The sequence below is a fragment of the Oncorhynchus nerka genome, unplaced genomic scaffold (genome assembly GCF_034236695.1).
Source record: "Oncorhynchus nerka isolate Pitt River unplaced genomic scaffold, Oner_Uvic_2.0 unplaced_scaffold_1___fragment_2___debris, whole genome shotgun sequence".
NCBI lineage: Eukaryota > Metazoa > Chordata > Actinopteri > Salmoniformes > Salmonidae > Oncorhynchus > Oncorhynchus nerka.
Genome location: NW_027040482.1, coordinates 251,626 through 269,263, shown reverse-complemented (window position 1 = coordinate 269,263; position 17,638 = coordinate 251,626). Strand labels below are relative to the sequence as shown.

General features: G+C 44.9%; 1 protein-coding gene across 3 annotated transcripts in view; it reads right to left on the bottom strand.

Moving 5' to 3' along the window:
- LOC115140094 (transcription factor COE2) overlaps positions 1–13,236 on the bottom strand; it is a 56,399-nt gene extending 43,163 nt beyond the window's left edge. For 2 of the 3 annotated variants that reach the window (XM_029678170.2, XM_029678172.2), the window contains exons 1-6: positions 12,596–13,236; positions 9,747–9,903; positions 7,880–7,943; positions 6,697–6,752; positions 6,507–6,580; positions 4,877–4,945 (exon numbers count right to left, since the gene is read on the bottom strand). In XM_029678170.2, coding sequence (XP_029534030.1) covers positions 4,877–4,945; positions 6,507–6,580; positions 6,697–6,752; positions 7,880–7,943; positions 9,747–9,903; positions 12,596–12,729 — 554 coding nt within the window. In that variant the 5' untranslated portion in view covers positions 12,730–13,236. The remainder of the gene's footprint in view (positions 1–4,876; positions 4,946–6,506; positions 6,581–6,696; positions 6,753–7,879; positions 7,944–9,746; positions 9,904–12,595) is intronic. The other variant, XM_029678171.2, reaches the window with a different exon arrangement.
- Positions 13,237–17,638: the final 4,402 nt, after the last annotated feature.

Below are 17,638 nucleotides of genomic sequence, written 5' to 3'. Positions count from 1 at the left end.
GTGAGATGGTGCTTGTCATTGATCCCCTCTCCTCCCCTGCCTCCCTTCTCCTCCCCTGCCTCCCCACTCTTCTCCCCTGCCTCCCCTCTCCTCCACTCTCATCCACTCTTCTCCCCTGCCTCCCCCACTCTTCTCCACTGCCTCCCCTCTCCTCCACTCTCCTCCCCTGCCTCCCCTCTCCTCCCCTCTCCTCCCCTGCCTCCACTCTCCTCCACTCTTCTCCCCTGCCTCCTCCACTCTTCTCCACTGCCTCCCCTCTCCTCCACTCTCCTCCCCTGCCTCCCCTCTCCTCCACTCTCCTCCCCTGCCTCCCCTCTCCTCCACTTTCATCCACTCTTCTCCCCTGCCTCCTCCACTCTTCTCCACTGCCTTCCCTCTCCCCCACTCTTCTCCCCTGCCTCCCCTCTCCTCCCCTGCCTCCCATCTCCTCCACTCTCCTCAACTCTTCTCCCCTGCCTCCTCCACTCTTCTCCGCTGCCTCCCCTCTCCTCCACTCTCCTCCCCTGCCTCCCCCCCTCTCCTCCCCTGCCTCCCCTCTCCTCCACTCTCCTCCACTCTTCTCCCCTGCCTCCTCCACTCTTCTCCACTGCCTCCCCTCTCCTCCACTCTCCTCCCCTGCCTCCCCTCTCCTCCACTCTTCTCCCCTCTCCTCCCCTGCCTCCCCTCTCCTCCACTCTCCTCCACTCTTCTCCCCTGCCTCCTCCACTCTTCTCCACTGCCTCCCCACTCTTCTCCACTGCCTCCCCTGCCTCCCCTCTCCTCCCCTGCCTCCCCTCTCCTCCACTCTCCTCCACGCTTCTCCCCTGCCTCCTCCACTCTTCTCCCCTGCCTCCCCTCTCCTCCTCTCCTCTTCTCCCCTGCCTCCCCTCTCCTCCACTCTTATCCCCTGCCTCCGCTATCCTCCACTCTCCTCCACTCTTCTCCCCTGCCTCCCCCACTCTTATCCCCTGCCTCCGCTCTCCTCCACTCTTCTCCCCTGCCTCCCCTCTCCTCCTCTCCTCTTCTCCCCTGCCTCCCCTCTCCTCCACTCTTCTCCCCTGCCTCCCCTCTCCTCCTCTCCTCTTCTCCCCTGCCTCCCCTCTCCTCCACTCTTATACCCTGCCTCTGCTATCCTCTGCTCTCCTCCACTCTTCTCCCCTGCCTCCCCTCTCCTCCACTCTTCTCCCCTGCCTCCCCTCTCCTCCTCTCCTCTTCTCCCCTGCCTCCCCTCTCCTCCACTCTTATACCCTGCCTCCGCTATCCTCTGCTCTCCTCCGCTCTTCTCCCCTGCCTCCCCTCTCCTCCACTCTTCTCCCCTGCCTCCCCCACTCTTCTCCCCTGCTTCCCCCACTCTTCTCCCCTGCCTCCCCTCTCCTCCACTCTTCTCCCCTGCCTCCCCTCTCCTCTCTTCTCCTCCTCTCCTCCCCTGCCCCCTCTCTTCCACTCTTCTTCCCTGCCTCCCCTCTCCTCTCCTCCCCTGCCTCCCCTCTCCCCAACTCTCCTCTCCTCCACTCTTCTCTCCTGCCTTACAATGGATCCTCCATGATTTCCTTATGACCATCTATTGATTCCAACCTCCTAGCCAAATATAAAACCACACTTGTACACTCCAATCCTGACTGCTCCCACTAACCAACCCACACTTCCCATTCCTACAAACACTTGCACCAATACTGACTCTCTGCCTGTCTCTGTTGTAAAGCATGCTCCTCTAGAAATACAGAGGCTAGCGCTTTCTAAAGGTCAGGGGTCATCTGACAGTAATGCCACCGATAAATGACCTGTCTGTCTCTGAGCAGAGGGTAGAGGGAGAACTCCTTAACTAAATGGAGGGAGAGACACAGACAGGGATACTGTATGTTCTAGTATACTCAAGTTAGACAAGCTCTGAAAATATCAAAGCCAGACAATGCAAAAGCAAGGCTTGTAAAAAACAGAATATCGGAGTATGGAGGGATGTAGCCATACTGTAAAAGAAAATATCTTTGAAACAGATCCTTCAGTCACCTGAGATTCAGTCAACACCAGGGCACGTGTGGATGTAATCCATTAAGATTTGAAATGGGCAAGACAGAGGAATCAATCAATCAGTCAATCAATCAGTCAAAGACCATTGACATCTTTGAAACAGAGGTTCCCTTCAATTTGCAAAAGTATGAATGTCAGTGAGTGAGTGACAGTTTGAACAATAACACAACTAGTAGACGCTGCAAGCAATATGACATGATCAGTGTTTTACTCTGAATAAGAGCCCGACACAAGGGCGTCTTTAAGAGTAATCTCCCCCTCCTGACTAACCCCCTACAAGCCCCCTGGCCCCACCACCCCTCCCTATGGATCAGCTGTGATCTACTCTCTCCCCTTTCACTCAAATCAGGATTAGGGAGAAGGACAGAGTGGAGCAGCAGGAGAGAGAGGAGGGGATTTGGGGGGGGACCGAAACAATATGGAAAGGAGATTAGAAAAAGAGGGGGTTTGGGCCGTTTGGGGAATTGCAAACTCCCTTGTGGTTGGGTAGGTGTCTTAATGACACTGCCTAATTATCACAAAATAAGATGGGCTAAGAGGAGGGAAAAGAGATGGATGAGAGAACACAAGGGAGAGGAAGAGAGAAAGACAAGGGCAGAGAGGAAGTGAAAGAAAGAGAGATAAAGAATGAATGAGTAGGGTAGAAACACTGGTATGAGCCTGAGAAACCAAGAGAGAGGGGGACCATAGAGAGAAAGAGTAAGAGAGTGAGAGAGAGCGAGATGGAGATGCAGTAGGAGCGGCAGTAGGAGCGGCAGTAGGAGCGGGTGGGCCCCAGCACGCTGCATATTAATTGGAGAACAGGTGTTGGGGCTGGGAGCAGGAGGCTGATTACTGCAGCCTCAGAAACAGCCACCCTCACCCACCTCCCCCCTCCACATACACACATGAATCATTTAGGCCCCAAGCAGTGACTAAGGGAAAGGGTCAGGCAAAGGGTCACCGACACATACACAATTGCACACACATCAATATACATACATACATAAATAAATAAACATCTGTGCACATCCATGTACACATACACAAACAATATACATATGGGCTTATTCAGACACAGACACATTCTCTCGCTCTCTCTTGCTATTTATCACATGCACACATGCACACATGCACACACACAAAAATCCACAATAAATAAAGTTGAGATCTCTGCAAGGACACAGTGGAACGCTGCAACAAATTCCACCAGCTTATCCCAAATGACATAACTGCTAATAGGCTGGTCCCCAAGGAGAGGGATCCATGGGCCTGTCAAGAGGGAATAACCCCCTATCAGACCTGGATGGGCCCAGTGTGATTAGAGGGTACAGTAGGTCAACGATCCCATTTAAATCCATCCTCACAGTACCACCATCAGCCTGCACAGGCCCACACACTGACATAGATCCTCCAATTCACAAGGCCCCTGCGCTACTTATAAACAATCTTTGGAGTGGTTTTGCCATGGAAGATGGAGGAAGAGGACGGGGGTCGTTGGGAAAGTAATGCGCCAAATGAGCAAAACAGCTGCTACTAGGGATTCTGGGAAAATTCAAAAGACAACAGACCAATTTTCCGTTATATGAAAACTATCTTCAGCAGAGATCCTCTGAGACACACTGTCAACTGCCGGCCAGCTCGGACAGAGGAGGAGAGGGGGGGGGGGGGGGTGATGGGGAGAGACAAAGACAGAAGAGGGAGGGAAAGTGGGAGAAAAATTCTTGACATTTTGGGATGTATTTTTGGAGGAATGGAGAGAGGGAGGGAGGAAGAGGGAGGGGAAGGAAGGGGCGATGAAGGTTGAAGATATGACGTCACAGAAAAACCATTGTACAGAAGTTCTGCTTATGATCATTTATCACAGCAGCTGATATCAGGCAGATACGGTGGGACCTGGAAACCCTCACACATGTCCATTAAGGTAATACTCCGTCTCCCTAAAGCCTGATAACTGACTGTCAGGTAGGGAATCTACAGACAATACATAACCTTCACATTGCACGATAGACCCTAACTCTTCACGATTCTGATAGGAATATTTTTGTATTCATATATTTGGCAGGAGTTAGGACTGTGTACAGAGGAGGTATTTTTAGTAGGACAGTGTGGACTAAGTGTAAGGGGACGCCACAGTGTCCTGTGTGCTGACCAACCAGAGCAAAGGAGACAAGCGAATAGACAGACAGACAGACAGACAGACAGACAGACAGACAGACAGACAGACAGACAGACAGACAGACAGACAGACAGATACAGTATGTGAGCACAGTCACTAACAAACACAGATGCTTACATTAGCACCGACAGGTATACTGCAGAGACACTAATTATCACAGACGCATGCCTCAGTGCCATAAACACTCATAGGGTAGGTACGCTCTGTTACAGGGATCTGACACAGCAACAGACCTAGAGGAAAGCTCTTAAATATATATACACACACACACGGACTGCACCTACTCACCCACACATTTAATATGCAGACATGTATGCACCTTGCCACCACCCCTACACATCTACACCCTACCCCTGCCCCCTCCTCCTCTCCCGTTGCCCTCACTAACCCTCCCTCTCCTCTGTTTTTACTGGCCATAAAAGAAACGGCTGATTTGTGAGGTCTCATCACAGGAACCACATGGGTCTCTGCCTCTCTCTCTCTCTCTCTCTCTCTCTCTCTCTCTCTCTCTCTCTCTCTCCTCTCTCTCTCTCTCTCTCTCTCTCTATCAAAATTAATGTTTGTGTGAGTATTTCTGCATCTGAGCATGTCTGGACAATGGACATCTTAAAGGCATGAGAGGGACAGTTGAGGGGGAGACAGTAGAACATAGGCTCAGTTGGGCTGTTTGACGTTGTCTGGTTAGTGTGAGTGAGTGACAGGTGCCGTTACCTGTCAATGATGACCGGGTCAGAGGGCGTCTCGTTGCGGTTTCCACAGCTTTTCTTCTCACAACAGCGACTGTGTTCCAAAATAACAAACAGAAAACACAACAACACAGTGAGTGAAACAAACCAGCATGACCGGACTAATCTTTCCTCTGGCCCGACCACTGGCCCAGACTGCACTGCAGACTGCACAGATCCAGGGAAACAAAAAGTGCCAAAGGAGAGGAGGTGAAAAAAAGAAAGGGGAAGAAAAGGTATCATACAAACAGGGAGAGACCCTTCAAAAGTGAAAAGCCAGCCTGGCAATCTGTCACATGGATTTCAAAATCAAAGAGAACCCCCACCCCATCACACAGACAAACACATCAACACACCCACACAGCATCCTACAATTCGTCAGCAGTCCTGTCTGTGGAGCCTGCCCCCCCCCTACAAGTCCCCTCCGCTGTATAACAAAAGTGCCCCCTCCCCTAACCATCTGCCACCCCTATACCTCACCTCACCCCTCTCGTGTCCCAGCTTGGCCCTGCCCTGCCCCCTTCCACCCTCCCTCCGCCCCCCTGTCAGGCGGCCTCACTCCCCAGCTGTGACGCTTGCCCTCTGCCTCCCTGGCTCTGTTATTAGCCAGCTGTGAGTTACATTCGGGCATCTGCTGGCTACACAATGGCAAAGCCCAATCAGTCTTAGCCCCTCTCCCCTACCCAACCCCCTCTCATTCCCCCTCCTGCCCTCAAACCCTGAGCCACTGTCCCACTACACCAACACTACCTCTCTCTCACTGTGTCCTTCTCTTCCTACCTGCTTACCACAGTAGGTTGGTGGAACCTTAATTGGGGAAGATGGGCTCATGGTAATGGCTGGAGTGGAATAACTGGAATGGTATCAAATACATGTCATTCCATTTACTCCATTCCAGCCATTATTATGAGCCATCCTCCCCTCAACAGCCTCCACTGCTCCATACCTCCAAAAACACTGCATGCATGGTGAAGAAGCCCCATCTTCCAAAAGCACCATAACGGCAGCTCTCTTCTTCCACCCTGACCCATTCCTGACACACTGTCTTATTCTTTTTACATATGCATTAGTTTCCATGCACATTGTCAGAAACTAAATCATTCAGAACTGTGAGAAACTACTCTAATTCTTATGTCTCAACATTGTTCCTATGTAGATCATTGTCCATGCATAACATAAGGGTCTGAGGTGGTGATGGGGGTGGGGGGGTTAGGGGGCTGATTATTCCCTTAACATGTTTCAGTGGAGGTTGAAGGTAGAGTGGCCCCTGTTTATCTGTGAGGGAGGCTCCAGAGAGAAACAGGGGCTGGCGTGGGACACGGAGAGCAGCAGGGGGCTCACACTGTAACAAGCCTGATGACGGACTGGCTATACTTTCATTTCAGACCCAGTCTTATTTCCAAATGGCATACCACATTTCAGACACATCAAAACAAAACCCAAATACATTTTTAAGAATGTCTGTGTGTGTGTGTGTGTGTGTGTGTGTGTGTGTGTGTGTGTGTGTGTGTGTGTGTGTGTGTGTGTGTGTGTGTGTGTGTGTGTGTGTGTGTGTGTGTGTGTGTGTGTGTGTGTGTGTGCGTGTGTGCGTGTGTGCGCATGCGTATATGACTCACCTGCACATAACCTCGTGAGTGAGCAAAACCCGGCACATTTCAGGATTCTTGTTCTGTCCCTCATATGATATGGGCTGAGAGAGAGGGAGCATGGGTGATGGGGGCATTTGATTTCATGTGCAATCAATCAAGCTGTAAGCATGAGCTGCACAGCAGGCTAAATCCAGTCAGGGAAAACAGGGTTCCTTACCTGTTTAGTGACGGAGTCAATAAGTCGTGCATAAAGATCCTGTTCTGTACGAACCCCTGCACACAGGCATAAACACAGTCATTAGAGGAATCTAATCTAACCTCACAAAGACAACCTAATCCTGAAGGCATGGGATATGAGTGTTTTAGACTGGACATTGATTTGACTCCCATAATGGCCATTTCCTGGGTCATCCATACAGTTCAGATCAGGATCAATTGAGGGCTTTAGGAGCTCTGGGATCTGACACAGAGTACCTCCCAGCATACTTTTAGAAAACACCTGAACCTCTGGGCGCTTCAAACACACTGGTTTTACTTCCTTGTAGGCTGCTGAGAATCACACAGGACAGAGAAACAACGTTGATGTAATGGATTGCCTCTGAAGAGCAGCATGTTATCCAAGGTTTTGTTTTATGGAGCCTACTATGCAGAGTATTGCTTTTAAAACGGGTTCCCCTCATCAAAGTCTCAATCGGGGGGGCTTTGATATCACTAGAGGGAAGTGGGGGGGAAAGGGAGGGTGCAGAGCCAGGCGTGTGTGTGTGTGTGTGCATGTATATGAGTGTGTATAGTCGGGGTCTTTCTGCTACATGTCTTAGAACTCCTATCCCATGGGTGCCACAGGGATGGCAGAGTAGGGGCAGTGGAGGCTCATGGGAACCCAAATTTCTGTGCACATCCCTTATCTGATGTTGTAACACCATGGGGGGCACCGTGTACCTCGTTTCCCTGTTTATGGGGCCTGGAGCAGCTTCACACACAACTAAATCTGGGGCTTAAATAACTCAGTGATTGGATGAATGGATAGATATTTAGAAGAGGGGTGAGGTCGGATGAGAGGCAGAGGAAGAGGTAGGTAGAAGAGTACTGGGAGTGGGGGGTTGGGGGAAAGTGGGATTTTCCTCTTATATTTGGAACAAATGTCCATATCATGTCCATTCCATGGCCAGACCATTGAGATGCATAATGGTGTTTGGTCAGTGGTCTGGCTCAGGACAACCTGTTTCTCCTCCCACTCTAAAGTGGTCAAACACTAAAATGTCTCCGGGACAAAGAATCAAGAGACATGAAACCACACAGACCATATCAACTCCTGAATGCCCAAGTTCTCACACTGACATGAATGGGACATGCTGCTCCTCATGTGATTCCAGGGTGGTTTGGAGGTCTGGTGTACTCACCATTGCTGTAGAGGAGCTGCAGCTTGTAGTGCGTGCCGTTGTTGGTCTTTTCTCCCGTCTGCTCCTTGGAATGAGACGACAAACAGACGAACACACAATGCAGTCATGCAGTTATAGCGCGGTGGGGTTACAGTTAAGCACAGTTAAGCTCACTTCATCCCTGGGACTGGTGTGGGATCAGAGGGATCCCTACCCTGTAGACGGGACCCTACACTGGGCTCCAGAACAAGGTCCTTAACCTTGAGTTAGCACCTCTTTTTAGAAGTTGAACTGCCACATGTCTGATGTGAAATCCTAAAGCCATGGGATCCTTATGATCACATACAACAGTGTACAAAGGATCATGTATGCAACAGTTAATGTCCACACAAGCTCATGTGTGCATATGTATAGGTCTGCATGTCTTTGAGTGTCTGTGCCTGTGTGCCTTTGTGCGTGTGTGCTTCAATGAGTGGAAACTCTTTCAGTGCAGTCGACCTTGAAGGAGAAACTTCCCTTCCTCCATCCCTTCTTCCCCCTGGCTCTACACCACTCTCTTTCATTTTATCCCTCTCTTTCTCTGCCTTTCCTAGTCTATCCCTAACTGGTCTCAAAGGAATGCTCTTTGGTCCAATAACCCAGGGAGCATCTCTGAGCAGAAAGAGGAATACAGAGATGAGGAGAAAGTAAGAGAGATAAGAGAAGAAGGAAAACAATGGACAGATTAAAAGAGATGAGTAAAGGTGAGAAAGAAAGAAATCGACAGTGGAGATACAGTAGAGACTGGAATATAATGTTGTGTTCATATACACAGAGGAACATTTATTTCCCCTTATCACCCTTCCACCTCTGAATAACAACAAAACAAAACCAGATGCCAGGTTAACCATGCAGAAAATGAACTCCTCTGCAGCCGTCATATCACTCTGCCTCGCCCTGGCTGTGTGTGTGGCGTTAGGAGAAACACTGACAGCCCTCAGCCCTAGCATTAGCACTGATGCCCAGAGTGGAGCCCTCACTCCCTCCCTCTCTCCCTTTCACCCTCCCTCCATGTCTCCCTCCCTCTCACACTCTCAGTAAAACAAAACAGTGTTTTAACTTCTGTTGACAGGACAGTGCCCTCTTCTCTCTCTGAGGGAAGAGCTGTTACCAGTTTGGACCACAAGCCCCACACTCCCAGCTCAAGTTTAACCACAAGGCAAAACCATCCATCAACACTGGGCACAAGGCTCCCACCATGGGCAGTGTACCCCTCCCCTGCCCTGTCTCTCTGGTTCTCTCTAAACTCTCTCTTTCTCTCTCCCCCTCTCTCTCTCTCTTGATCTGAGTGCCACTCTGCACCTCTTCCTCTCCTTCTTTTGGCCCCATGTCTGACCTGAGGAATTTACTTCTTCCCCTCAGCAGTATTTAGTACATGGGGGTGGGAGGAAAAGAGACTTTGATGATGTGTACATGGTATAACTTAACAGAGGCAAGCGTCATTTGCATTTTTAAAAGTAGTGATGTCCCACTAATGAGGAAGGCTGCTAATTAGTCATTAGGTATTCTTTTTCAATCGCTCATCATCAGCTCAGCTTATTGGGAGTGAGGCTTGTGTTACATTGAGCTGTCAGCTGTTCATTATGCTCAGCTTTATAGGGGATGTGGAAGGTCAAGTTAAACGCCTGGATGTAGACTACTGGCTGCACAGAAATGTCCTGCTACGGGTTGTACAAATGTGATCAGCTTAAAGCTTTGCTAGATAGTACTGCTGTAATAGCTACCAAATGTTTTTTTAAGTATTTCTGGTAAACAATAGCCAAAGCGGACATGCATAATAAAGAGAAATACATATTATTCTCAAATATACTCACACACTCAACAAACTAAAACAAACAAACACACACACCTTGTCGTGCTCCACAAAGTCCACGAAGGAAGTCCTCTCCACCTCTACAGGCTGTCCGTGTCTGTCATAGAGTGCCAGGACGAAGTGGAAGAAGTTGGACTTGCGCAGGTTAGAGGGGGGCTGCTTCTCAAAGTGGGCCCTGGAGAGAGCTACACCACTGTAGAGAGGAGAGGGAAATTAGGAGAGTAAAATCCCTTCACATTACATCACAATCCTCAGGCACACATAACAAAAACTCTTACAACTGCAATCACTGTTTATTAAGGACAACTGTATAGGCTACAACATAATAATTATAGGGTGATTGAGTTTAGACTTTGAGCTAATACAGGTCTAATGAACAATACATTTATTTGCAGATAAAAGTAAATTATGAAAGGAAAAGAAGTCTGTAGTGATTATAACTACTATTGAAAGGAACATCTTTCCTATGCTTCCTGATCTTTATGTTATTTCAATTCTAGATTCAACAACTATTGCAACAGGAATTGGTCAGAAATGGCAATATAGAGGAAATTCGTTTTGAAAAATACTCACTGAACAAACACTGTGGAAAAAACGTCAAATGAATTTGAGCCTACATGATTAATATGCTTAATTCATATTAAAATAAATAAATAGCCTATTACTGTAGTCTAACTGAATTATTGGTTGATGGTTAATTTTCACGAGCTTAAATGTAGATTATTTGTTCGCAACAATTCAACGCCTTTCAAAACGTTTTAAAACATTGGGTTCAATGACTGTAACTTTCTATTTATGACCTATCTAGGAAATCACAGATGATCGATGGTGGAATGAAAGGAAGTCAAAAAATATCCTAACTCTCCTCTCAGTGTGTTTTTATCATTAATGGGTGGGTCAAAGTTTGACTTGCCCCAAACGTGGATGCCTGCAGCTTAATTAACACTGGTTGTTTATTGATGCTTCGCCTCTTACACTAGATGACACCAAGGCTGGTTTTTGTTGACGCTGCACCACATAAAGTTCCAAACCTTAAAGGTTTTCTTTCTTTCAGATAAAACGTTTTTTTTATACTGTGAAAGTTATTTTGGAATTCATGCTGACCTTCATCCTCTTGACCTTTGAAAAGTTCAAGGACTAAAAGTTTCAAAGTCTGACAAATTAACATTTGCTTTGATTGGATAATTGTGCGCTGCATACATTTTTTTCGCATACATAATGTAGATCTAGCAGAATACGCAAATTATAATTTTCCTACAGGATGAGAATAATAGGTTAGTTAGGTTGATAGGTGGATCCTAGCCTATAGGCCAACTCAATACTCAAGCGCGGGCCTGTACCACCGTCCATTTAACCGATTTCAAACCGGCTCCCACCAAATAAACACTGATAGAACACGTCTGAACTGTGTTACGTAGTTATAGCTGTACAACATAGGTTTGATTTAGAAATGCACATGCCAAATAACTATCAGATACATTTTAGGTAAAGTTACCATATCTAGTGAGTAGCCTATTATGAAAGTAGATACTCATGATGTGATAAAGGCCTTCAATCAACAAATGACTCGAGACGTGTTTCGTTTGCAAAAAAATAAATCTAAAATATGAAAAGACAGGCAATAGATGATGCACATTTGCAACGTCAGTCATAACCTTAACCGAACACACCAAATAACAGAGATTTGTTACAAGTTTGTCCTAGCACCAAACATCTGTTTATTTTGGCAAATACACCTTTGACATTAATGTTAGACTACCTTGTCTGCATGCTTACTGTTTTGCATGTTCTCCTTTGAATAATATAAACATAGGCTAATTTATACCAAGGCTATCATAATAGCCTGTAAATGTACTGGAGTATTTTAAGGCTAATTTATACCAAGGCTATCACAACATACTGTATATGTACTGGAGTATTTTAACATTAAGAATTCACAAAGTTACTTTTAAACCAGTATGAAAAGCACTGAGCAAAAATGTTCAATGCATAATATAATGGTAGCCTAGTTGATCAAAATACATTTAGATTTTTCTCCAACCTCTTTCTTTTGGGGAAAGGGATGACAATATAAATATGAATTTGTCTACGGATTTATATTTCAGTAGACACACCAATATAATTGTATTGTTATTATTATTGGGTTATTATTATTATCAACTTACATCGTAATTAGCTTATTGGATATAGGCCTAAACTATGGTGATCAGAGAACTGGATGGAGATTTCATGCGCTTCATACAAATCAATAGCCAAGAGGTGTGATCCTCACTAAAATAACATTATTCCGGGCGCTCGCTTTCGTGACAGAATGCGTTTTTGTTTAATTGTTTTGTTTTATCCCTATCCCTTTCATGCTCGTGACACCCCTAGCTATTGACAGCGCGTACCCCGGGACAAGCCGCACTCTCACACAAAGCAAGGGATGCTCGATATCTATTCTTCTACATTTGTCATTCTTTACCGCCGGCCATTAACTCCCAAAGACGACCTGTTGCTTTTTCGTTTCATCCCAAGTCTGGAGAAGTTTGAGGTCAATGAGTATCAAACAAGAGGCATGAGCATAATCAACAAAAATACGTTATATTTGACCGCTTGGCACCACCGGTCACTTATGGGCTATGTTATGGTGATCTGTGCACATAGGTTATTTGTCATTTACTTGTATAATTATTTCCCTAGCATAATATGCTTTTGGATATTGAAGTGAGACAAACGACCTACATAATAGCCTACATCGACTCCTCGTGCATGCTTAAAGAGGTCTAATTCACTTCTTATAGGTCCGTAATATTGTTTTATGTTGTGTTGCCAATAAGACAGATTGACTCGTTAATTTCGTCAAAATACCACAAAGTACTTGAGAACATGAAGGTATACTGTACCTTTGCGCCGCTACGTTAGCATCGACAACACCGACATTACGCACCCAGGACCGGACCGGATCCATCTCCTCTCCCAGAGTTCTTTCTTTTAATCCGCTGACGTCTCTTATGAGATGCTCCTGGATCCCGTACATTTAAAACACAAACCAAATGCTGTTCTTTTATTTCTTTTGAGAAATTCAGAGTAAACGAGAGAGCGATATGACTTTGGGAAACTAGAACTGGAAGGTCAGTTCCAGGATACTGTGCTATCGAACACTTGGAAGATGACTGGGGCTTAGCTGCCCAAAGTAAATAATACTGCTTGTCGTCAAACGTGCTCATGAAGGAAAACAGGCAATAGATGATGTATCTTCTGTTGGACTGCAATCATTGTCCAAGAGCAGGGGATCGGTAACGTCCAACGTCGGTTCGAACATAAACAAGGATCACCTGTTTGGTGGACACGCAAGCACTCCTCGACAAGCTCATGCACACCTTAGATATGCACACCACAGATATGCATGCACACACTTCCACACGAAAGTCCTAAAGTCACAGGTGAAAGAATCTTTCTCAAACAGAGTAGACAGAGACCTTTTGCTCTTTGAATCTATAGGCCGAAGGGCTGGCAATAACGTTTCACTGTCCCGGAGCATGAATGACTTCCTCTGCCGGGATAGGGTCTGGAGGAGGGGCTACACTGCCTTATGGGGGACCGATTGTTGAAATTGATGCTCTCATTGGTGTAAAATGCCTCCGTTAGTTGGACTTATACCAATTTTAGCATCCAGCTAGCCTATAGCTCTCATGTTTCATCAAACTTTTCTCTAGTGAAGTCCTACCAAAGACTGCTTCGGATTGCAGGTGAAAGTGGGATAATATAAACAACTATTCAGCTGTTTAGGCTAATTGATTATACAAATAAGAATAGGAAATGTCTCTAAATATAGTTTTGTTCATGTATTACTTTTATCAATTTGGTTAAATTATGAATTCATACAATGGAGCTGTATTATTTGTTGACTATCGAACTATCAGGCTACATTATATTCATTGCTTGATTTTGTGTTTCAACAAATTATTCTTCAATGTTGAAATCAAAAATGGATAATTTCAGTGAACACATTAGTCGTTCATATTGGGACTAGGGTATTTACTGCAGTGACTAACTAATTCAGCCATTGATAAGAATCACCTAATATATTTATTACTTATTTTTCGATTTATTGACGATTTGTCAGTGTTGCATGCACGCAATTACCATGTGAGAAAATGAATAAGTTAAGTCAGCAAATTCATGCAAAACGAAACAAATAACAGAAATAACAAAATGAAAAAGGTTATTTTGAAATATGAAAGTTGTGAAAAAAAGACAACTAACACGTTGTAGCACATTTTTCGAACGTTTCTTTAGTATTTAAGTCTAGGCTACTTTAGACATTTAAAATGTAATATTATTGTTTACACATATTGCATTTCCAGCAAAACTATTGGCCAATTTAGTTTTCTATTCAAAATTTGGCTCAAGTTTCAGTTATATTTCTTGCGTTAGGCATTCTATTGCTAATTGTATTTTAATCAAATAACTGGATGACAAGTCTAAAGTAACCATCCTGAACATCTTATTTGGCGTTTTCAGTCGAGTCATCACTAAACGCAAGAGCGCACCCGGCAGGCGCGTTGCCTATTCAACCAGCCACGCTCTCGCGCTCTGTCTGCTCTCCCTGAACAATGCGCAGTGATTGAAAGCTGTGATTCGACTAAGGATATCAATGTCGTGCACAAACAATTGTAGTCTGGTTGGTCTATTCATCTTCGCTGCTATATTGTACATTCCCTTTGAAAAAGGTCCATTTGAAATATGAAAGTCCAGCAAAAAGACAACTAAGCCTACACTTTGAGCATTTAAGTCTAGGCTACTTAAAAATGTCAAATGTAATATTATTCTTTACACATATTGCATTTCCAACAAAACTATTGGTCTATTTAGTTTGCTATTCAAAATTTGGCAAAAGTTTCAGTTATATTTCTTGCGTTAGGCATTCTATTGCTAATTGTATTTTAATCAGATAACTGGATGAAAAGTCTAAAGTAACCATCCTGAACATTTTATTTGGCGTTTTCAGTCGAGTCATCACTAAACACAAGAGAGCACCCGGCAGGCGCGTTGCCTATTCAACCAGCCACGCTCTCGCGCTCTGTCTGACACGAACAATGCGCAGTGATTGAAAGCTGTGATTCGACTAAGGATATCAGTGGCATCATGCTAAACAATTGTAGTCTGGTTGGTCTATTACTCTTCACTGCATACGTTTGTGCTGCTCATCCAAGGCAGTGCTGTGAGTCTGAGGCAACATGGTTGGAAGTTGTGTCTAAAATGGTACAGATATGTTTGATACGTTTCAAATGAACACATGATAAATAATGATATACATTATAACAACAGCCAATGGAATGACAAGACATCCATGAAAAATAATGTGGTTTTATGTGTACATTGGAAAGGCTTATCATTCGAAATAGATCATCAATATTTATTTTCTGCACATTCCAAAATGTTCCATAATAGAGGAATCAGATATCATGCTGATATAAATAGGATGTGAACCAGTGTTTAATTAATTTAACAACATTTGAGTTGTAAATACGTTCAACCTTATTATCAAAAATATTCTGCAGTTGGAAAGTTAGACCTCATCAGTTCCCATGAGGATGTCATGTCACTGAAGAACCTGTGCAGAAAAACCGTTACGTTTGTAGTTTGTCTGTCTGCAATAAACACCGGCCAGGTGTGTATGGTGCCTTTTACTGAGGTTATTTGCATGATTTACATTACAATTGCTGACAAACTACGTGTTTCTATAGGCCTGACAGATGTGCTCGATGAGCTGGCAAACGTTTTTATGCGTTTTAATTTCCAGATTTTTAAAATTAATTTCCGTTGCTTTCTTTATCCATCTTTCTGAATCTGAAAAGACAAGTTTTTCCATCCCTTGCTCCTTGCGGAGGCTATTGTCTCTGGACTGAGCTCCAGCGCCTGAACAATGAACGTAAATCTCCCTCCTTCGATCCCGCCTCAACCGACCATCTGCCAGCGCGCAACAGAGTCAGATGTTCCCCCAATTATAAGAACAGTCTTGCGGAATCCTTGCCACTGAATCTCCGCCCCCTCCCGTGTTCGTTCCACACTCTTCTTCCCCGCATCCCGACTTGTTTGATTGACAGCTCTGCTTAACCAGAAACCATTAAATAACTACAGATGCTGAAGGAGTAATACACATCTTGGGAATTCCTCCACACTACTTTACAAAAAAACAGCCGTATGCCTACACCGAGATGACATAGCACCATCACTAAAATAACCGCACTTGCTTTTACAAGTATTTTGGCATTCTGTCTAGGTCTACTTATTGTGAACTATAGCCCACCTGCTTTATGTGGGCTACCCATTTCCTCTCCGGTGAAAGGAGTCATCTACTGGCATGAGAGAGACCTTCTTGACTTGAGGACTAATGGAGAAGGACTGTTGGCCTAAAACAGTAGACTCCTCAGAAGCCTTGAATGACTCAGAACTTCCTCAATGTAGGCGTTGGTGTGTTTGCTCTTCCATTCACAAGTCAAGGAGCATTGTGCACGGAGAGGGTGGCTAGACAAACAGGACTCATGCCAACACAATTTTTGTCAGTTCTAAATGACAGCGAACTAGCCTAGCAGTAATTGTAACGTTAGTGCACTCTAAAAAATGCTGGATTGCCTTACAAAAATGCTTCACAGATGGGTAGATCTAGCCATGTAGCCACATCGAAAGAAAAAATAATTGGTTGGCTGTGATATTTTAGCAAAAATATTCAAACCACCTTGAGCTAGACAAACGGCTTTCTAATCAATGTAAGCCACGGAGACTGTCATCCGCGCGTGTTTATGGGGGGTGGAACGAGGAATCAGTGACTGCTAGAGCGAACAATCGAGTACGGTGTGCCACTCTCCCTCTACAAGCATTCCCTCGCTCCCACGGGAGTAGCCTACCAGCGCCACTCTCTGTGGATGGCACTCAAGTCCTAGGAGGTCACAGGGGCGTGTGGGGGATGGCCCGGGACGCAGCAGCTGGTTCCCGTCCGCTCATTCCACTCCGGTGAGAACAATGGGATAATGCGGCCCACCACGTCTGTATCGATGCTAGCCTATATATTGAGCTCATTTATTTGTTTACTTATTTAAGTAAGGTCAGTCCCCGGGGAAAATATACAACAACAATTAAAATGGTGCGCAGTCAAACCACATCTTCTGTTATCCTCTGCCTGTATTATTGTAGGCCTATTGTTTTTCTAAATCATTATCTTCAGTAATAAAACGTTTTTGTTAATGAAAATGTTTACGAAAAATGTTAGTTTGCTTTAATAATGATTGGTTATAACATTAATAGCCCTGTTAAAGTTGACAAAATGTTAAAGTTGTCTGTTTTCCATATAGCTTATAGCCTGTCCATAGTAGTTTTATGTATATAGACAATATTTTTGTTCCAATTTTTCCCTATGCACAAAAAGTTTTTTTTTGCACATTCTTGACTCTTACGTAGACTGAGTGTACAAAACATTAGGAACACCTACTCTATCCATGACAGACTGACCAGATGAATCCAGTTGAAAGCTATGATCCCTTATTGATGTCATTTGTTAAATCCACTTCAATCAGTGTAGATGAAGAACTGCAAGTATGCTGGGGTTTTCACTCTCAACAGTTTCCCTTGTGTATCAAGAATGGTCCACCACCCAAAGGACATGCAGCCAACTTAACATGACTGTGGAAAGCATTGGAGTCAACATGGGCAAGCATCCCTGTCAAACGATTTTGACACGTTGTAGAGTCCATGCCCCGATGAATTGAGGCAGTTGTGAGGGCAAATGGGGGTGCAATTAAAATTTAGGAAGGTGTTCCTAATGTTTTGTACTGTCAGTGTATATAGATTATTAATTACATGTGCGATAACCCACACACTATTGCCTATAGGCAAATATCTGGGCATCCAAGGGTAAGAAGTTGGTTTATGTTTTGCACATTTTT